Source organism: Gymnoscopelus braueri, assembly GCF_963280865.1.
Source record: "Gymnoscopelus braueri genome assembly, chromosome: 17".
Classification (NCBI taxonomy): domain Eukaryota; kingdom Metazoa; phylum Chordata; class Actinopteri; order Myctophiformes; family Myctophidae; genus Gymnoscopelus; species Gymnoscopelus braueri.
The window spans coordinates 36124083-36147155 of NC_137617.1; the positions used below are offsets into that span (position 1 = coordinate 36124083).

General features: G+C 41.7%; 1 protein-coding gene across 4 annotated transcripts in view; it reads left to right on the top strand.

The window, feature by feature from the left end:
• pald1a (phosphatase domain containing paladin 1a) overlaps positions 1-23073 on the top strand; it is a 125255-nt gene that overhangs the window by 96510 nt on the left and 5672 nt on the right. For all 4 annotated transcript variants that reach the window (XM_080455906.1, XM_080455905.1, XM_080455907.1 and 1 more), the window contains exon 19: positions 7210-7365. In XM_080455906.1, the coding sequence (XP_080312032.1) occupies positions 7210-7365 (156 nt within the window). The remainder of the gene's footprint in view (positions 1-7209; positions 7366-23073) is intronic.

The following is a 23073-nucleotide window of genomic DNA, read 5'->3' on the forward strand; positions in this document are numbered from 1 at the left end:
ACACGTAGTGCCACCCAGAGCCATATAAGAGAGTTTTGACACTAGTGTTGACTCCCATTGTAAGAATGGAATGCGGAAGTGCTCTGTCTTTATAGTTATAGAGATCAAAGCGTGACGTTACTCTCTCTTCTACACTCTGGTGCCACCAAGCCAGTACAAAGTCCCTGATTGGCTAACCCCGACCGGTCAGCTTTTTTAACCCATCCAATCTGCTATTTTTTTTTTATTCTGGGGGTCCCTGACGCAAAAACATTTTTCAGATGGGGGTCTGTGGCCAAATACATATCATTTTAGGGGTCCTTGGCACGGAAACGTTTGAGAACCACTGCCTTAACGGCCATTCACACTGAGCACTATAACTATAACTATAAAGATATAGTTTTAAAAATCGTTCTAAGTCAAGTGGATGGCAGAGTTCACACCGACTACAAAAAAATATACAATGTTGAACGATATAGCTATAGTTATCTTTATAATTATCGTGCCCAGTGGGAATGACGCTTTACTAAAGCTTAATGGTTCTATGACATTCATTTTCACTTTTTTTATGTTTTTTAATGTTTTTTGGGGGGTTTTATGACCTCAGTTAGACCCAAAAAAACTGAACTTTGAACATTCAGTGGATTTTCTGTGGTCTGGGGTTTTCTGAATAATTAGGCTGAAAAGTAATCTGTGATTGGCCCCTAGACTTTGTTGTCATAGTCCATTAATCCCGCCCCCTTTCCTCTCCGCCCCTCCCCTATCCATTCTTTTTGGGGGGGGGGCAGAGCAGAGGCGATTATTGACAGTCAAAATCCCTCAACAGCGTCAAAGATTTATTTTTTCATTGCAGTTGAAAAGGCTTTATAAATCAAAGAGAAAAAAAATCTGCCATGGATCACTGGACTGGATTTTTCAGTTAAAACTTTTAATACACGTTTGAAGGACCATGATAAAGACTTTTAATGTGTTGTAGAACTGAATGTCATGTAACCTTTAAGGAGTCGTTTTGTTGATAATGGGGCTTTAGGTGTTGGAGACAACATCAAGAGGAACCATTAGTTTTAATGGGTGTTCCTGTTGTGATTGAGCCGTCATGTGCCGTTGTTTAGTGGAGGTGTGAGATCTGAAGGCATGCGGTCTGCACCGCTGGAAAAGTAATTAAGTACATTGAGTCAAGAACTTTACTTAAAATCCAATCTTGAGGTACCTTACTTTATGATCCTAGATTACTATTTCTATGCATTTGATGTACAGTATTACCTTGTGTTTACTGTAAATCGCTCTGGATTAAGAGCGTCTGCTAAATGCTTAAAATGTCAATTGTAATACAATTTTTCAATGCTTTACACGTTTTTTTTTTACAGCTTTAGTTGCTATTTACTTTGCAGATTTAGTTTATTGTTACAAAACGTACATTAACCAATTTAGCCCTATTCGAAATTAGCCGATCTACATGCTCACAACGTGATGCAACGCGTTGTGAGCTTGTAGATCTGCTATATTTGAAGAATTGACACATTTTGACACATTTTTATAAACTCGTTATTCTGCATAACGAGTAACTTTTTACTTTTGGTACTTTAAGCATATTCTGATGCCAATAGTTTTTGTACTTTTACTCGAGTAAAATGTTTAATACAGGCCATATACTTTTTTCTACCCTCTGGGTATTGATACTTTTACTTAAGTAAACAAATCTGAGTACTTGTTCAACCGCGGTGTGCGTACGTCTGTCTGTGTGCGCGTGCGCATGTGTGTGTGTGTGTGTGTTATGAGTTGGGTGTCTGGCCGTTGCCTGTGCACAGATGGCTGCCAGGTTTGGCACTGGAGATTCTTTTTATTTTTTTCATGCAAAGAATTGAGAGAGGGGTGTGCAATAAGTAGATGGAGGCCCCTGGGAGAACAGGGTGCAGAGGGGGATCAAGGTTGGCCCCCGTATTCACCTGCCTCTCGTCGCACTCGGCCTGCCAGGGGGTCCTTGAAGGGGTCCCAGGGGTAAAAAAAAATATTTTATTAAAATAAAATTGGCTCAAGGGGAGGACTGGCCGTCCGGGCGAGCGGACCCTCTTTGACGTCACGCTCATGTCACCATGACTCAGCCATAACCATATAAGGAGTTCCCAATGCAGCTACGCCCAAATATGGAGTGTGTCTAAACCTCAGTGTGTCGTCATGGCATCAGGCGCAAACAAATCACTCAGCTCCATATATGGACATATACTGATGACCTCAGGGATCTCCATATATGGGCATAAAAGGGACAAGGACTGACAGATGCAGAGATTCATATGGATTGGCGCATTTGGCGGTACGATGTGTGAGGCCCGAACCTCTAGTTAGTCATTATTTTTTTTTTGAGATTTCAGTATTTTTTTTCTCCAAAATAGCAGCTGTACAAGCTTGTATATCTGCTATGGATAAAGTGGTTGAAATGATGTTGCCTGTGTGCGCTTCCTAACTTTATTTGGCCCCGGCGCCCCTGGAGACAGAGCTGACGGAGACAGACGTCTGCAAAGAGAGCTGGGAGACAGTGGTGGAAAAAAGTATTCAAATGTTTTACTTAAGTAAAAGTATTGATACTGCGATGTTAAGTACTCTGTTACAAGTAAAAGTACAAAAGTATTGGTTTCAAAATGCACAGTACTTAAAGTGCCAAAAGTAAAAGTACTAAAATGTTTGAAAATAGCAGATCTGTGAGCTTGTAGATCGGCTATTTTCAAATAGCCTAGGTATAAAATAGAGCTAAAGTGTATGTTTATTAATGTAATAATTTATATCTGCAAAGTAACTAGTAACTAAAGTTTTCAAATGATTGTAGTGGAGTAAAAGCACAATATTTGCCTCTGAGACGTAGTGGAGTAAAAGTATAGACAATTGGAAATACTCCGGTAAAGTAAAAGTAACTCAAAATTGTACTTAAGTACAGTACTTGAGTAAATGTACTTAGTTACTTTACACCACTGGCTGGGAGACAGACAGACAGACGTCTGCAAAGCGTCTCTCTGCCTCGCCGTATAGTTTTCCCTCCCTCCTCCTCCTCCTCCTCCTCCTCCTCCTCTAGAAGAGGCCTGGAAAAGTGGTGCTCCCAACGCTCCTGTTTGGAAAGGAACAGGAAGCCCCACTTTACTCCCTCTCCTCTCCCCAGTGGTGGGAGAAGAACTACTCACTTTTTGTACTTAAAGAAAAGGCACAGATACCACCATGTAGAAATACTTTGTGGAAAATGAAAAATAGCAGATCTACAAGCTCACAACGCGTCGCTTTGTGAGCTTGTGTTGATCGGCTATTTTCACATAGCCTAAGCATGCATAAGGCTGAAGTGGTTAATGCACGTTTTTTTTATATAATAAATCAAAATCTACAAAGTAACTTGTTGTCAAATAATTGTTTTGGAGTAAAAAGTACGATATTTGCCTCTGAGCCTCTGAGGTGTAGAAGTAAAAGTATTGAAAATTGGAAACACTCCAATAAAGTAAAAATTCCTGAAAAGTGTACTTACTGTAAGTACTTGAGTAAATGTACTTAGTTACTTTACACCACTGCCCTTCCCTCCCTCCCCCTCTCTCTCCCTCTCTCTCTCTGTGTGTCTGTTGCGTCATTCAGCTCTGGAATGACCATATTATGGTGCACTGTTGCACATTTCAAATGGCTCCAGCTGCCAGCCCACCTACTTAGAGAGGCGTGCATGCTAGACGCTTCACTATACTCCCTCCCGGCTCCAAGGAAATGTCTTTAATACAGTTGTCCTCTCAACCTTTCGAATTTCAAGGACCCCTTGTTAAAAAAATTGGGTCAAGGACCCCCCAATTGATACGTATTTGGCCGCAGACCCCCCCCCCCATCTGAAAATGTTTTGTGCCAGGGACACCCCCAGAAGAGAATATATTATATGATATTTTTCACATAATCTTCCAAGAATAGCATATGTACAAGCTTGCAGCTCGAGTTAGTACAGCATCACAATCACTTTAAGCACTTTATCCATTTATATGTTGGCTATTAAAAAAATAGCAGATGTACAAGCTCACAGCACGTCACTTAGTGCCGCGCTTGCCAGCTTGTGCATCTGCTATTTTTTAAACTAGTAAGTTTTGAAGAAAATGTTAACTCATTCAGTGCCAATGAAATAAAATAATAATTGCGAACTGTGCCAGCAATTTTTCAATTTTCTCCAATTGAAAAATCAACGAGGTCATCAGACCTTGTTGACATTAATTGAAAAACTAATTGAAAATAACATGTCTGGGCCAAAAATACATGGGAGGAACAAAGTAATTCACCATATTCACATGGGGACCATTTTGCTATTAAGTTAATGAAATAATGCCATCCCGGGTGGGCATTTCTTCCCAACCCGCAAGTATGACGTGAGTGGGTGAGAGCAAAATGGCCGCTGTGTGAACATAGTCAATAGTCTGACTCTGGTGAGGAGTCCTCCAGGCAGGCAGGCAGACAGTGGTCTGACCTTGGGGAGAAAGGGCTGAGTGAGTCATCAGGACACCACAGTATCCACAACAGACGGCCTTTACGTCCAAGAGCTTCTTCCACAGCTAGTTGTCTCTCTCATCATCCAAGCACCACCACAGTAAATTCTGACTGTAAATGTCGTACATTTAATATAGCGGTGGTTCTCAAAAACGTTTTAATTTCAAGGACCCCCAGTTTGTCATGGACTAGGCCTCACGGAGGACCCCCATAACTCAAAGAGGCGACATACTAAAGCCTATACAGCTTGTGCTATAAAAACCACGCCTCGCTTCTGTGACAAACGCGGAACTTCCTCTCGTCTACCAAAAACCACGCCCTGCTTCTGTGACGCACGCGGAACTGCCTACAACAACTGCGGACAATTTTTTGAGACGATAAAGTATAGTTTTTGACCGCGATGGTGCTGCGCCGTCTCAAGTGAACTTGAGCCATGAGAGGCACCAGCGAGCAAGGTAAAGCGAGCGAGTCGCCGTGCCGAATTTCGCTTGAGTCGACTCAGCGTCGTCCAAGTTATGTACCGATAGGCGCAGAATCGTAAATCATGTTTTGGCAAGAGCGTTTGCCCCAACTGCCACTCAAAGTGGCTACTGGCCAATCACAGCGCGTCCTTGCATAAGTGGTATAGGCTTTGGGATGACGCCTCAGAGAGTGTACAAAATAGTTGCACTCTCTGAGTGTCGATTTTGGTTCCTAACTATCAATAATTTAGCTCGGGAGGAAAGACCCCCTTGGAACACTTTCAAGGAGAACCACTGGATTATAGGATTATAGATGACCTTTGAAAAGGTGCATCCACCAGGACTTCAGCCCTCTAAAACATTGGTTCTCAAAAATGAATCTTTGCTTCTGGAGAGTTTTTTTGGGGGGGGCGGGTTCCGCAGTCAAACACATATCATTTTGGGGGGTCCTTGACATGAACAACGTTTTGAGAACCACTGCTCTAAAACACACATTATGGAAGCAGACAGCAATCTGGCCGTCTGGCCCACGGATCCGCTTGACCGCTGATGGCACATCATGAGCCATATGACCATAATATTACCCCCGTCTTCCTCTTCACCTTCCCTAACCCCCCGACAACCACCCACCCCTCCCCTCCCCTCCACAACCTTACAGTCGAACTCTGCAGCTGCATGGCAGACCTTGCCACTGAAAACACTCCTCCTGACTCCGTGCCAGACTGACCTCAAGGCCCCGAAGCAATCAAGGCCCCCCACAAAGAAACTATCCCCCCCTCCGCCCGCCATCCCACCCCCGCCGTTCCACGACTTTGAGTCACCGACCGACCAGACCGTGCCGAAACGGCCTCGTCAGCGTAACGCCTCTTCGCTAAGCTTAGCAGCCAGTTTTTTTTTTGTGGTGGTCCCGCCGTTAATGAAGTTCCCCCTGCGGTTTATAATGTAAGAGCCACGCTGGGATGATGTCAATGGACCCGCTTGTGATGCACTGAGTTTATTAGTTGCCTAGTTCAGTGTTTCTCACACTTTTTCACATCAAGGACCCCCAAAATATATATTTTTGGCTGCGGACCCCCCCCCCCCCCCCATCTGAAAAAATAAATGGTTCCAGGGACCTCCAGAAGCAAAGATTTGAGTTAAAATGTTTGTGTTAAAATATACACATATATTCATGATTTGCACACATTTTCAAAATTTTTGAATAGCAGATACAGACAGTAAACTTTGGTTTAAAATAAAAATTTAAAGGTTTTACGGCATGTGACACTAGTAATGGTTAAATGTTGTTATTGCATGTACTGTACAGTAATACGATGCCCCTCAGTTGTTGTTGTTTTAAGGCGGTTGTAGGCCATTTATTTTCTCAGCTTTGTTCTTTGAAAATTGTGTGTCATGATGAATTTAATTTAATGAAGGGGGAACACACACAAGTCTCCCAAGAATGTTGTGATGGAGGTTTCATCATTACTCCTGCATCAAAGAGGCTCAATAATTGTCAAGCAAGGACCAGCATTCTTCATACAGTATACACATTCTACATGCAGGAAGTAATTAGAGAAAGAACGTAATTACAGAGATGGGGATTGTGGGGCTTCTCCTCTTATTAGAGTCAAGCTACCTGACCTTTTAACAGCTAGGCAGCCCCTTTATGCTGCCTGCGTTTGGCCCTTTGTGCGTTGTTGTACCACGATAAGAATGCCGGGAAAGACACATACAATTACCATTCTTCTACGGCTGCAACTATCCAGTATTTTTTATAAACGGAAAATACGTTTTCAGGTGGGTTGCCAATTTCAACCAATCAGGAGAGAGTACCCACTTATCAGTTAAGGCTTTGCAGTGTTTCCAGTTCCAATTTTGTACGCTCATTTCTTTGTGCCATCACTTCCAATTTCACTTGTTTACTCTGTATCCTGTGTGAGCTATTTTGTCGGGCCTTGATGGCGTCGTAATGGCTGATTTTACACTTGGTTGCATGCTGAAAATAGCCGATCTACAAGCTTGTAGATCTGCTATTTTCAGAGCGCAACACCGGAGCGTAACCAAACATAAAATGACTTATTTTTTTAGTTCTACTGGATCTCTTCTCCGCTAGTCACTCCCTAACATTTTAGTCTAGTTTTTATTTGTTGACGAAATTGTCAGTATATTTAGTCTTAGTTTTTGTCACCATAGCTTTAGTTTTTATTTATTTTTTGTCAGTGAAAAAAGGTAGTCGAAGAACATTTTTCATCCTGGTTTTAGTCGACGAAATCAACACTGCGTTCTCTCCCCCATGCAGATCAAGAGCAGTAAGACGGAGAAGGAGCGCCAGCAGCTGCTGCTGAGGAGCCTGCAGTACCTGGAGCGCTACATGTACCTCATCCTCTTCAACACCTACCTGCATCTGGAGAAGAAGGACTCCTGGCAGCGCTCCTTCACACTGTGGATGGAACAGGTACAGTTATAGACATAGATATAGAAACCTAGATACCTCATTGGCCGCTGCAGTTCATTGGAGCGACGTGTATCGCGGACACCATATTAGAGCGGGCACGCTTCCTGACTCCTGGCCAATCACAGCGCGTCTTTTCCAGGACTTGTCAGAATCTAGTTGTATAAAAATATCCTGTTGTATTTCTATACAACTAGATTCTGCCAAGTCTCACCAACGTCACACTGATAAGAACCAGTATGCTCGCCCAGGCCGGCACCAAATGAACCCCACCGCTCATAAGATGCAATGTAAAAGTGGTCACTGCACTCACACAAATGCATCCCATCAAACTTTCAGATGCTGTTTTTCTCCCAGTATGGTGGAGGAATGCTTAGGGTTTTTATTGTGATCTCTCGCTCTTGGAATATATACTCCTTGGTTTCTGTTGTGTGTAAACAATAATAACAATTCAAAGCAGTTGTCCCCCAAACCCCACCTCCAGTGGCTGTCATGAGAACGGAGGGAGCGCTCTATGATCATGGCACCAGAGCCTGCTTGCCATGATACCGTAGTATTGCGCGCTGTATATGTCTCGCTAGGGCGCACCTCACTAGCCAACACACAAGAGAAGGTGGAATCAACTGAAACCAAATTGATTATATGAAAGAGTCACCTGTGCGTCCAGTCTCAATGTTGGTAAACAAATAATTGGTCTATAGCCTCAGTTATACTTTAGTTGCGTGGCGGTTTGTCATGTTCAGTAAAATAGCAGATATACTGTACAAGCTCGTAACGCGTCACATACGCGCCTAACTTGTATATCTGCTATCTACGGCATGCAACACGGATGGCACGCAACTTAAGTATAAATCCAGGCTTTGTAAGCAGTGGTGCTCAAAATGTTCAAGAACACCCAAATCAATAGGCATTTATTTAGCTGTGGACCCCCACCTCAAAATGTTTTGTGCCAGGGGACTACCAAGAAGAGAAGAGTACATATTATCAAGAAAACCAAATGTTCAAGATTTTTCCATTTCTTTCTAAAAATGTTGACGCACTGTGAACTTGTAGATCTGCTATTTTTGAATAGCCAAAGTATAAAACATGGTTAAAGTGGTAAAAACATTTTGCTGGGGACCACTGGGAACCCTCCTCGGACCCAACTTTTGAGAGCCTTTGCAAGTAGAGCACTTCAACTTCAATTATAAATAAGAGTCCAAAGGGAAGCGTGCACATCCAAGAGGAAAGATGGTGCTGCACAACAATACATACACTGGAGAGAAGAAAATGAAGTCTGCTTCCAGACACACAGTGTGTGTGCAGACTTCATTTTGTTCTCTCCACTTCAACTTCAATGTCATTTTGTCCCAGAGGGCCAGTTGGTTTTGCACCATGGAGTGCAATATAAAAAGATCAAGAACCCGAGAATCAAGAAGGCTTTATTATTTGTCACTGCTCGTGGAGTACAAGAAGCGAAATGCAATTTTGAAACACGGCGTTATAAGCCACTAGGTATAAACCATCGAAAAATGAACAAGTGAAGTAAAAGTACCTCAAAATTGTCTCCAAATACAGTACTTTGTTAAAGCAGCACTACGTAACTTTCCTCTTCTACCCCGGATTTGAACCCAGTTTCCTTTTTTTACCATTGAGCTAATAGAGCCTGCCTGCTTGCTCAGGGGATACATTTGTGTCAGATCCTGTGTCTAGGTCGAGACATGACCTTTGACACGATCTAAATGTCTCAATAGAAGAGCAGGGAGACAAAATACAACCAGCCCAAATGTATTAAGTTATATTGTATTAACCCATTAAGACCGGTAACGCATCTGTTTCATTTTAGATTTTAACCACTTGAATCATAATTTTATACTACTGTACTGGCTATAAAAAAATAGCAGATATACAAGCTCATAGCGCGGCACCGAGTGCCGCACTATGAGCTTGTAGATCTGCTATTTTTTGAAAAATCTTGAACATTTGTGCAAATCTTTGAATATATATATTTTTGGAACTCAAATTGTTGCTTCTTAAAGTACCTGGAACTAAATATTTTACAAATGTTTGCTTTAAAATATAAATATTCAAAGATTTGCACACATTTACAAGATTTTTCAAAAATAGCAGATCTACAAGCTCATAGCGCGGCACTCGGTGCCGCGCTATGAGCTTGTATATCTGCTATTTTTTAATAGCCCAAAGAAATCTTAAAAATGACACAGATGCGTTCCGGGATTGAATGAGTTAACATACTCTACCATACAGATTGGACAAAATCACATTTTATTCATAAAAATTACATAGTGAGGCTTTAAATGTACTTTAGTTACTTTCCACCGCTGCCTCTCTCTCTCTCTCAAGGGTATATGCGCGCCGTGAACCGTCACCATGAGTTTCATGTGGATTTTCCCCCTCTGGAATTTACAAGCTTATTCTGGTTCTATTGTACTGCCGGCTCTTCACACATGGAACTCCATAATGTCCAGGCCTCGTGTGTTTTTGTTGCTGCATTAATCGTTTGGCCAGCTGTGGCCCTACAGTAAAAGCGCGGAATTTACGTGCATTCCAAACAAATGAGTTGCCTGTCCCCCCCCCCCCCCCCAGCCGCTCCTCCTGCGTTTAAAGGATTAGTTCACCCCAAAAAATTACTTAGTTTCTATCAATTACACACCCCATGAAGCATTGAATTCATGGAGATTTTCTTCTTTTCGTCGCATTCCTAAGCCATTAATTTGATGACCGGGTGAAAAGATGCTGGACAGCCGGTCATCAAATGACCAAAGAAATGTGTTGCCTGTACCCTGAACCCGAACCTTATACGTGGAAAAAATAGCCGATCTACAAGGTTTTTGAGGGCACAAAGGCCAAATGCCAGGAAGGCCATCAAATAAAACAAGATTTTTGTCCACTGAAAGAATGAATTGGATTTAAGTGTTAAGGATGATTTTAAATGTAATATGTAGACTATCTGCAGTGAAATAAATAAATGTAGGTATTTACAATCTGATCCATGCTCAGCCCTGCACCAAACAAAGGTACTGCATTGGTTTAAAGATAGGAACTCAGGGAAGTTAAGCAATCAGAATCTCAACAAAAGACACTGGAAAGAGACAGAAGGGAACGTGGTACAGTCAGCTGGGGCATTAAGGCCACTGTGGCCTCAGTGCATGCTGTTTGAGGGGCAACGACGGCCATGGCCTCCGTGGCCTCCCTGAAATTCCTACCCTGGTCACAACGCTTCGCAATTTTTTGGGGGGAAAAAATATTTGAAAAACGAACATGAAATGTATGTGCATTCCAAAGAAATGACTTGCCTGTACCCCCCACCAGGCCCGCGTTTAAGGGAGAGCTCATTGTCAAGGTTCTCATTAACGCTAAGCTCATTGGCATTTTGGCATTGAAAATGTTTGTTTTCATGCATGCTGAATTCAGCTAGTTGGCGCAAATAAAGTAGTCAAATTAATCCATCTGAAATGTTCGTTTCATGTCGGTTGGAAACCTCATGTGTCCAAAACAGGATTCGGGATTAAAAAAAAAAAAAAAAAAAAAAAAAAAAACGCAAAATATGGAGATAAGTGGTTTCTGCCCTGACAGCAACGATATCTAAGTTGCGTTATTGTTCAGAATCACAGTTTTACAGGTGTAAATGTGTTTTTTTGCATTATAGATACACATCTATAGTGTATATCACGATCACGTTGTAAGCTTATAGATCGGCTATTTTGAAAATCTGTCTAGAATCTCATGTCCAAAATAGGGATGCCAGGTTGAAAACGGTTATCGTATCTGTCGGGTGGGAACCCCATTATGTCCAAAACTGTAACTTTTCAGGATTCAATGATAAACTAGAAAAAGTGCTCCTCGGAGCACAGGTCTCCGCCAGGTCAGGTATGTTATTCTGGCCTCCTGGTGGCGCTATAATAGGCCAATGTGAAAAGGGTGCCAACCGTGCCATTTATTCTTGCATTGACACTGCATTCATGATTTGAGGCATTTTGTTCCAAAAATGTGTTTTGCTAAATTAGACCTGCTGGTGGCGCTATAACAGGCCAATGTGAGAAGGGTGGCATTTCTTCCTCGGCCTAGTGGGAATGTGCGTGTGAAATTTTACGGAAATCCCAAGCTGTGTGTATACTTTGAGGCTTTTTGTTCAAAAGGGACCAATCCTGCAAACTTTGGAAGCCAACCTTAGGCAATGAGGATGGAATATGGGAAATCGGACAGATCCGTGTTGATCACATGACTATAGTGATACTGTGTACCGATTTGCATGACGTTTGGATAAAATTTGTAGGAGTAATATAAAAAAATGGGTTTTGCACAAATCGGCCTCCTGGTGGCGCTATAACAGGCCCATGTGAAAGATTTGGGGCAGAGGTTCTGAATTGGCATCCAGGGAGTGTGTGTGCACAGTTTCGGAGCGACCGGGCCAACGGTGCCGGAGATTAGCTGGTGACAGACGGACACACACACGGACACACGGACGGACGGACAAGGGGTAAAACATACTCTCTCGCCATGCCTTCGGCCTGGCGGAGACAATAAATAGCAAAAATAGTAGATCTACAAACTCAAAATGCGTCGCTTTGCGCCGGGATTTGAGCTTGTAGATCTGCAACCTTTGATGCTTTTGTGTGACGCTGTTGTGTGATAAAGTAGGGCAGTAGTTCTCAACCAGTGGTCCTTGGGGGGGTACCAGGGGGGGGTACCAGGGGGTCACCGAGTGCCGCACTACGAGCTTGTAGAACTGCTATTTTTGAAAAATCTTGAAAATGTGTGCATATCCTTGATATATATATTTTTTAAACATTTTTAACTCAAATCTTTGCTACTGGGGGTCCGTGGAAAAAAACATTTTCAGATGGGGGTCCTTGGCCAAATGTATATCAATTTAGGGGTCCTTGGCATGAAAAAGATTGAAAACCACTGAAGTAGGGCGTTAATTTACGAAAAACACCAAACGTTTTAACATGGAGATGAGAGCGCTTTTCCCGACAGCAACGATATAAGGTAAAAAATACATCTAAAACCATGAAACCACACAGCGATCTTTACTGACATGCCCGGGCCAAAACATGACCTAGAGGCTGGAATGTTTTGGAAATCAATGAATGAATATCTCTTTGTCCTTATTGAGGTGGAATAAAGTGAGTGAAAAAACAGGGAATTCCAAAATAGACTGGAACAATCGGTATGAAAACAATTGTCACAGAAATATGTGCGGTCAATCGGGGCATATTCTTCCTGTTATGAATAGAGGAAAATATGTGGTGCATCAGAGTGACTCTAATGGCCCAGTTATGCCATGAGAAAATACAGACCCAATGGACCAAGTGGTGGAGGAGATACTCCCATTTCATTTTTTTTTAACTTAAGTAAAAGTAGCAATACCTAAAAAATACTCAGTTACAAGTACAAAGTCCTGCGTTCAAAATGTTACTTTGACTAAAATTACTAACGTTTTTTGGCATCAAAATATACTCTAAATCCTAACAAATTTATGAAAAAAACCTATGTTTCTATATCAGTGGTTCTTCATGTCAAGGACCTCCAAAATGATAGGTGTTTGGCCGCGGACCCCCATCAAAATGCTACTTGACTAAAAGTACAAAAATATTGGCATCAAAGTAGTACTTAAAGTACAGCAATAAATATTATTCAAATGTTTTGAAAACGTTGCTATTTTCGAATGGCCCAAATATAAAATAGGGCTTAAGTTATGCTTTGTATTAATAATCCAAATCTACAAAGTAACTAATAACTAAAGCTGTCAAATCATTAAAGTAGCGGAGTTAAAAAGTACAATGCTTGCCTGTGAGATGTAGTGCAGTTGAAGTATTAAGTATCAAGCAATGTATACACCCTAGTAAAATAAAAGAGACCTCAGAATTGTGCAGTACTCAAGAACAGTACTTGAGTAAAGCTGTACATAGTTACTTTCTACCACTGAAATGCAGACATGGACCCAAGGGGACAGGAGACCACATAGTGAAGCTATGCAGTAGTCCAGTAGATGTTAGAAAGTGATAATTATAGCTTTGTGTACTGATCCCTATGATATTCGATCCATGCACAACTATTTGACGATGTGCTAAATGTATTTTTTATTTCATGTTTTGTTGGGCTGTGCTGCAGTGAAAATAACACAGATTTATTGCAGTTTTCTTTTGTGCTGAATACCGTGATATGAATTGCAATGCGTGACAATGCCGCTTACTGTATTTTTACCACTTAAAGCAGCACTATACTTTCCTCTTCTACCCCGTATTTGAACCAGGTTTCCTTACCATTGAGCTAATGGTGCCTGCCTGCTTAGGGGATAAATTGAATCTCGACCATCAGGTCAAAATTAGTGTCAGATCTCTGACACTAGTGATTTCATCACCTGTTGGCAGCATTGTAGAACAGCAGGAACAATAGGACTCATCATAATTTTACATATTGTGTTAATTCTGTAGGACGCTATAGTGTGAGTTGCCTCCTTTCACACCGTTTCACAAATCGCATAATAGGACTTTGGCCATACACATTTTTTTCAGTCGTGAGATTTCATTTTGCTTTAAAATCCATGCATGCCCAGAATAGGGAAACTAGGGTTAATTCTTATTTACGTGTGTAGAGAAAGAAAGAAAGAAAGAAAACGCTCCAAGTTGCACGAGGACAGAGTAATAATGTTTTCTCTGTCTGAATGCAAAGTGAATGAGTTTCTCTGACATGCACTCCATTGACCAGGGACTGTATCCCAGCATGAGATAACTGTGTGTACAGTAAGCTCTCTGAAATAGACTTGGCTCTAAATCACAGGGGAGTTATGGTCAGTGTCTGGAGATGGGAACCACCAGACAGCTTTTAATAGATGATTATGTCAGACGTACACGCACGCACGCGCGCGTGCGTGCGCGCGTGCGTGTGCTAACGTTTTCACACACTGCACTATTTTAGGGGTGCAAGGTAGGTATCGTTGTCTGTCGGGCAGAAACCTTGTATCTCCATATTTCACCTTTTACGTTTTTTTCCGTATAAAGAATGTCTTTACTTCATCATACAAGAGTTACACACAAAAGTAGAGAAAATAGCCGATCTACAAGCTCACCCTGTGAGTTACTTTAAACCCATTAGAACCGGGAAAGCATCTGTCATTTTATATTTTAGCATTGGCTATTCAAAAATAGCAGATATACAAGCTATTAAAAAATAGCAGATGCACAAGCTCACAGTGTGGCACGAAGTGACGAGCTGCGAGCTTGTACATCTGCTATTATTGAGCTTTTTTTTTTAAATCTTGGAAGTGTTTGAAAAATGTTGAAAGATTTTTTATTTACGAAAAAGTGTGAGAACTACTGATTTCGAAGGCATTTGTAGAATCGGCCTCAGGTCTTAATGGGTTAAAATAATTTGTATTTTTAATTTATTTTAATAATAATAACAAAGGACATACAAGGTTTCCACCCGACAGGAACGGTAGAAAAGTAAAACGTCTTTCTCCTCCTTTTTTTTTCTCTTCCGTTTTTTCTAACCAGGATGTTGGTATATATAATAAAACCATGTAAGGACTCCATAATAAACTATAGCATTCTTGGGGAACGGTGAAAAGACTTCAGTGTCTCTATTTCTGGCGAATATGCTTAAGCAAACAAAGCATTGCATCGCCTTCAATAAATCAATCACTCATTCACACATGCATAGAAGTACGCTTATCCCATTCAATCCGGGAACGCATCTGTGTCACTTTAGATTTCTTTGGGCTGTTCAAAAATATCAGATCTACAAGCTCGTAGCGCTGCACTCGGTGCCGCGCTACGAGCTTGTAGATCTGTTATTTTTGGAAAAATTGTGAAAATGTGTTTGAATATATATTTTAAAGCGAACATTTGTAACTCAAATCTTTGCTTCTGGGGGATTCTGCAAAATGTCTTCTAAATCCTAACAGTTTTCTGAAAAAACTTATGTTACTATATATCTGTGGTTCTCAAACTTCCAAAATTATATGTATTTGGCCACGGACCCCCCCGCATCTGAAAATATTTTGTTCCAGGGACCCCCAGAAGCAAAGAATTGTTAAAAATGTTTGCTTTAAAAAAAATTATATGTTTATTATTTTTGCACACATTTTAAAAATTTTTCAAAAATTGCCAAAGTATAAAATAATGTGTTTAAAATCTAAGTTGTACAGATGCTTTCCCGGTCTTAATGGGTTAAGCAAACAGATGTCGTTCAATAAATCAGATTCCTCCCGTGCATAGAGATGGACTTAAACAAACAACACATAACATTTCCTTCTATGAATCATTCACACGTATTGAAGTTAGCCCCGTGCAAAGGACGCCCTCTAAAATGAGATGATGCATCTCAAGGGGCTTATCCCTCCTAATTAAGGTACTATATATACATTTCACTCGATAAACCAATCAATCTACTGTTAACGTGTATAGAAATAAGGCTGATCAACAGAATACTTTCTAAAGTAACTGGAGTAGTAGCTAGACCCGTCTAGCAAAAACACAACTTAGTTTTCAATACAGCGTTGGGTGTTTTCTTTGTATGTCCTGCATTTTCCCCCCATTCGTGGCTCAAGTTCAAAAGTTCACAGTTCACAAGTTCAGCAGGCATTATGTCTTTAAACAAAAGGGGATCGCATTTCAGCTCAAAAGAAAATATTTAGTTCAAATCAGCAGATCAGTTCTCTTACCCTTTTTTAAAGGAGCTAATAGAGAGGAAGGAAACCCTCCTGCCATAAACAGTATGACTTCAGTTTATGAATGAAGAGCAGTATTCAGTCTGCTGCACATTGGGGGTGGGGGCTTCCAGGGGGTCCCCAGCAAAATGTGTTAATATAGCATCACAATAATTGTAACCACTTTAACCTTTTATACTTTGGCTATTCAAAAATAGAAAGAATTCTCCCTATCCAAACACTAGTTGTTTTGAGTTTCACTGTCATATATTTTAGCTTTGAGTGGACTTTGTCCATCACTTCAAAGAAAGAATTCTCCGTATCCAACCACTCGTGCTTTAACATCGTCGTATGTTTTAGTTTTAAGTGGATTTTGTCCATGACACCAAAGAAATAATTCCCTGTCTACATCCGCTTGTAGCTTTTACCTAGTATGTTTCATTCAGTCACTCAATAGTGTTCCGGGCTGACTGATCTATACCTCTCAACTAAGGATTCATGAAAGAACAAACCTTATCAGCCAGGTTACGGTACAAAACCCGCTCATAGCGCGGCACTCGGTGCCACGCTATGAGCTTGTAGATCTGCTATTTTTGATTGGCCAAAGAAATCGGAAAAAAAAACACACCGATGTGTTCCTGGTCTTAATGGGTTAATATGAAATATCTCCTAGAATAAAAGCTGGAATGCAATTATCCAGTCGTGTGGTACCGGAGGCGCCTTCTTCGCAAATTGTTTGTGTGAACAAATGATGTTGTTCCTGCCTGCCACTAACTGAAGAAAAACAACATAGTGGTACTGTAGCAGTGCTCATGTAAAATGTTAGTCTGGACACCTGAAGCAGAGAGTGTTGTTCTAATCAGTGTTTTAGCCCGTCTTGGCATTATGCCCAATGCCCATGATTTCTTAAGTTCCAGGCTGACTTTAGCAGAAACTTTTAAAATGAAATTGACACATCACTCGTCTCCTATTGCCTCCAGGCTAGCTGACATTTCCAAGCCCACTCCCTGGGGGATGTCATTTTTCAACTGATAATAATGCCACTTGTGTTGTTTATGTTGAATGTGCACTTAGAAATGGTTTCATGCATAATAATATTAACAATGGGGGAGAAAAGTAACTCAACAACGGGGAATGGGAAGGTTACTTGTTCAATCCCCGACTCCCCCTGGGTTAGTGTTCAATAGAGCACGGAAGTCCTGACGTCACTCGTCCATCCCTTGGGTTGTGGAAGTAATTTCTCTATGCAGAATAACATTGGGTCGTCTTAGAATCGTCTCGTATAAGAATTGTGGTCCAAAAATAAACAAAACTGTCTCGGCGATATTGTCAGGGAGGAGGCTCTGTATCGTTTACGATAGTCAGTCACTTATATTTGATACAGTCTGTTTCTGGCAAAAATGTAACTAATTTGGCGGTAATTAGGTTTTCAGTCAGTTGATGCTTCATATCCATAAGAGTCAAACTGCCGGGATCATTTGTTTATTTTTGGAACACAGTTCTTATTTGATGTGATATTAACCCATTAAGACCTGGAACGCATCTGTGTCACTTTTTCATTTGAGCAAAAGAGCATTATTTTACACTTTGGTTATTCAAAAATAGCAGATATACAAGCTCATAGCGTGGCACCGAGTGCCGCGCTACGAGCTTGTAGATCTGCTATTTTTGCAAATCTTTGAGTATATATATTTTTAAAGCGAACATTTTTAACTCAAATCCTTGCTTCTGAGGGTCCACGGCCAAATACGTATACATTTTGGGGTCCTTGACATTAAAAAGTTTGAAAACCACTGACATAGCAACATTCGTTTTTTTTTTAAACTGTTAGGATTTAGAAGACATTTTGTTGAATCGGAACCTCAGGCCTTAATGGGTTAAGGCGTCTATGGGAATTCAGAATTTCTGAATTTCAGAATTTCGTCAGACTTCGGTGCTCTAATTGTCCTTGAGCAAAGGAACTGAACGATGAGCGGGTTGCTGGTGCCTTGCACGGTTTCCTCCACCGTGGGTGTGTGAATGTAATGTAATGCACATTGTAAAGGGCTTTGGATAAAGGTCGCTGTGTAAATGCACCACCAGTTACCATTTACCATTTTAACTACAGGCCATCTCCACTTACAGTAAGTATATACCATGCAATTAGAAACGGATCCCATGTCGGCCTTAACCACTTTTAACCCATTCAATCCGGTAACGCATCTGTGTCATTTTTGATTTCTTTGGCTTTTCAGAAATAGCAGATCTACAAGCTCTATGAGCTTGTAGATCTGCTATTTTTTTTAAATTATGAAAATGTGTGCAAATCTTTGAATAGATAAAAAAAAATTTAAATACATTTTGTTCCAGGGACCTCCAGAAGCAAAGATTTGAGTTACAAGGGTTAGCTTTAAAAATATGTAGATTTAAAGATGCACACATTTTCCCGGACTTTTCCCAAAAAATAGCAGATCTACAAGCTTGTATAGCGCGGCACTCGGTGCCGCGCTATATGAGCTTGTAGATCTTCTATTTTTGAATAGCCAAAGTATAAAATAATGGTTATAGCTCAAATCTAAAATGATACAGATGCGTTTCTGGATTGAATGGGTTAATCGGTTAAATGTTTATTTATATTATTGCTGTCAGGCAGAGACCTCCATATTTCCCTATTTCAAATTATGTTTTGTTTTTTTAATGCCTTACTTTAACATACAAGAGCGTAGCACAGAAGTAGTGAAAAAAGCATATCTAATAATAAAAAGGAAGGTTTTCAGCTGCAGCTGATTGCAACACAAGGATGCAACCAGTTACACTAATTCAAAGGCACCACACTCTTCACACTGGGTGTGATTTTTTTTTCAATGCGCTGTATGAATACAGATGACTTGACATGACTCGAACCCTGGCATTAGCCGATAATAGACGTCTCCTTCTCATTTCATTCATTCCCCGTAAGCATGAATTATAATAAATGATTTGCCAACTACATTTTACAGGGAATGGAATGAAATGGACCCCCATAAGGGAATCCTATAGAAACAGAGCCCACAGGTGGATGCTGGGGTGGTGTTAAGAGCACAAAAAAACACTTCATAGATCAGAGCACAAAGCAGCAGCAGCAGCGCAGCAGCATAGCAGAGCAGCAGCATAGCAGAGCAGCAGCAAGAAGAATGAGCTGTGAGCAGGGAGGTTTAAATAACCCCGCCCCAATCAGATGGAGAGAGCAGGAACTCCTCTTGAGTTGTCTGCCTGAACTATATCTCCGCAGGCTTCGCATCATTTAGTTACTTTCCACCACCACTGCTGTATGGATTGTACTGCCCTCCTCCTGTCTAAGTGATCCATGTATTGGACGAGTTGCAGCAGATCTCTCGCATTCAGCCCACCCATGCCCCCCAGGCATAATCATTAAACACACACACACACACACACACACACACACACACACACACACACACACACACACACACACACACACACACACACACACACACACTGACCGTGGTTCGATCATTAGAGGCAGGGCTCAAGGGTCATCATCACCATTAGCAGTGCATTAGAGGGCCAGCACGGATACTGTGCTGTTTCCAACATCCTGTTGTGTGCTGTCTGTCTGTCTGTCTGTCTGTCTGTCTGTCTGTCTCACCGTTTGTCCTAACAGATAAAAAAGTTTCCGTATGGCTTTCATTGAGCTCGATGTGAGAAAACCTTGTCCATGCCATTCATCTGTGACTACTGTAACGGTGTGTTTACAGGCCCACCTGAAACATCGATCGGGCGACTGCACTTCATTCAGAATGCTGCTGCTTTGTGCTCGAGTCCTGAATACTCCAGCTTTTAGATCTTTAACGCTGGCTGGCTGGCTGGCTGGCTGGCTGGCTGTGTGTGTGTGTGTGTGTGTGTGAAAGAGTCGATTTCAGTACAGTAGGTTAAATGGTTTGAAGGCCAAAACACATTTCTGATCTTCCGATATCATGAACCATCCAGAGCTCTCGACTGGGAAAAGTCTGTTTTCTGTCAGAACTAAACGTGGGAGAAGCAACGTTCAGTTTCTATGCCCACCATATATCTGGAACAAACTCCCAGAACAAACTGCAGGTCTGCTACAACTTTTCAGTTCTTCTAAATCACATCTAAAAAAAAAACTTCTGTTTGCCGCTGCCCTATTGAGATAATGTATTTACAAAATATTTTGCTTTACTGTATTCAAAAAAAAATCTTCCTTTTTACTGGATTCAAATATCCTTTTATTATGCGTTTCAATGCTTAATGTTTTATGTAAAGCACATACATTGCCTTGTTGTTGAAAATGTGCTCTACAAATAAACTTTCCTTGCCTCTGTGAGTATTCATGTAAGCTCAGGGTCCAAAATATCGATCTACAGTACAAGCTCACAACAAACATCACTCACGTCACATCTCGGCGGATTGCAAGCTTGTAGATGACACACCTGTGGACTACACCAGGTACAAATGACTTTTTGTTGCACTCCCTCATGGAGCTACCTGCGGATTATACTAGGGTCGGTCCACTCTAGGTGGACACGCACTGACCTTTTGCACCTTAATCCCTTGTATAACGCACTGACTTTTTTTTGTCTTTTTATTGTGCTCCTTTTCCTCTAAGCACCTTAACGTCCATTGTCTATCATGCACAGTATAAGTATAACATGCACAGTATACAATACATTGCTGCTATGCTCAGGCACCTTAGTTTAGTTTTTTTTAGTTTTTATTATCTCAGGTAATTTGTAAATATGTAGATAACTTGTCTGGCCTTCTGTTGCTCTCTTGTTTTGATCTCCTTCCCACTTAGCCCCCACCCTCTTCTTCTCCCCCCCCCCCCTCTTCTTTCTATGGAAACTAACGTTGCGATGGGAACGATGTACAAAAAAGAATTTCACCCACTTTTTTACCGTGTAAACCTGTGATGTGACAATAAAACTGATTCTGATTCTGATCGCCTATTTTCACTAGTTCGGGTCCAGGGGTTAGACATAAAATGTCTCTTTTGGGTCTCGAGCTTAAAAATTTGGGAACCACTCGGGGCCGAATTAACCCTTTGTGGTGCCTGGAGGTGCTACAACCCATTTCGGTGCCCCCCGGACGGTTTTGTCAGCGGAGGGGAATCTCTTTTTGGTGATAGTTGAGTCTCCTTTCACTTTCTCCCCGCCGTTTGGTGCCCCCCCAAGGTTGATGCCCTGTGCTTCAGCCCTTCCGTTAAGCCTGCACTGGAACCACTGCCTTAGATCGTGTGCCTATGCACACAAAGCGATCATGTGCAACGCTTCAGGACGGGCGCCACTGTTTTCGCCAAACGCCGGCACGAAAGCGTCGAAAACACCTACATCTAATTGCCCCGCGTGATGACGTTGCGCGTGTGCAAAAAGCGGCGTGTCATTTTAACGGCGACAGAGCGCGCATTGTGGGCGTACGTACCAAACAAATATTGTCTCTGGCAGTCATTAGCCTACATTGCCTCGTTTGGGGCGACGACGCAGAAGAGATCAGAGTTGGGGGGGGGGTGACAAACATCAGAGCGGGGGGGGGCAAGGGGGGTAAACGTACGTGAATTTGTGAAATCCAAAGTTTTGCGAAAAACCACAAACGCGGCGGACGATACAATGGCCAGACTTGTGTACGGTGCATACCACGGATGCCTGGAGGAGAGGTACCCTATCAGTCAACTCCAGCTGTTTTGATGTGGGGCACAGAGGCCTCCCTGTCCCCCCTGCTGTAGCGTATACGGGACCTGGTTAGGTATGTGAGGCCTTTGAGATAGCCGACTGTGGGAAAAGACCAACCCCCTTCGTTGCTGGGACCGTCCCCCGTCCCCCCTTCCCTGTCCCCCCTCCTCTCTCGCTGCTTGGACCCGCCCCACACACACACACACACACAACCCCTCTTACACCTATAGGCCTATCATGATCTTGACATTTTTGGTCGACAATTAACCCATTATGACCTGAGGCCGATTCTCCAAAATGCCTCCAAATAAGCAGTTTTCAAGCTTTTTCGTGCCAAGGAGGACCTTCAAATTGATATGCATTTGGCCGCCCCCCCACCCACCCCCAGCTCACAATCCACCCTGAAGCAGAGCCTAAAGATACAGAGTTATTACATAACATTGAACCCTTCAAGGGCATAACTTAACCCATTAAAGCATCTGTGTCATTTTAGATTTGAGATACTGTATAATATATAGCACATTGGTTGGATATTCAAAAATAGCAGATCTACAAGCTCATGCGCTATGAGCTTGTAGATCTGCTATTTTTGAATAATCGTGAAGATTTGTGCAAATATTTGAATAGATATATATACTTTTTAACTTGAATCTTTGCTTCTGGGGGTCCCTGGAACAAAATATCCGCGGCCAAATCCAAATAATTTTGGGGGTCTTTGTCTGACATTAAAAAGTTTTGAGCACCACTGATATAGCAACATAAGTTTTTCAGAAAATAGTTTTCTGAAAAAAAGACATGACCCCACCAAATTATTTTGGGGGGGGTCCCCAGATGATTACCTTAATGTGCACACATTTTGACCTGATGGTCAAGATTCAATTTAAGATTTCAATTTATCCCCTGAGGAAGCAGGGCAGGCTCTATTAGCTCAATGGTTAAAATTGTCAGCACTTTACGCAGGAAACCAGGTTCAAATCTGGGCTAGAAGAGGAAAGTAAAAAAAAAAAAATTACTTCTTCCACTATAATCATAACCATTTTCACACACTTCCTAATATGTGACCCAACCGGGTGATGGAAGAGATGATTCAGGTTAAGTGCTTCTACTTGACGCCACAAAACCAGATATATTCCCCGGGGAGTCAGATGGACTGACTAATGCTTCCGCTGCGCCCACACACACTTTTCCCAGCAAACACCTCCTCCAAGCTAGGTTGGCGCTACTGTACGGAAGATTTTACTCAGATAAAAAAAAACAATTGCACATTGGACGGAAAGGTACAGTCATCTTTAGTGTTGTTATTGTGTAGTGTCAAGGGGCTGTGGCATTTGTTTTGATTGAGACAGCTAGTAGGACTAATGCCAAATGTTTTTGTTGAGTATGATA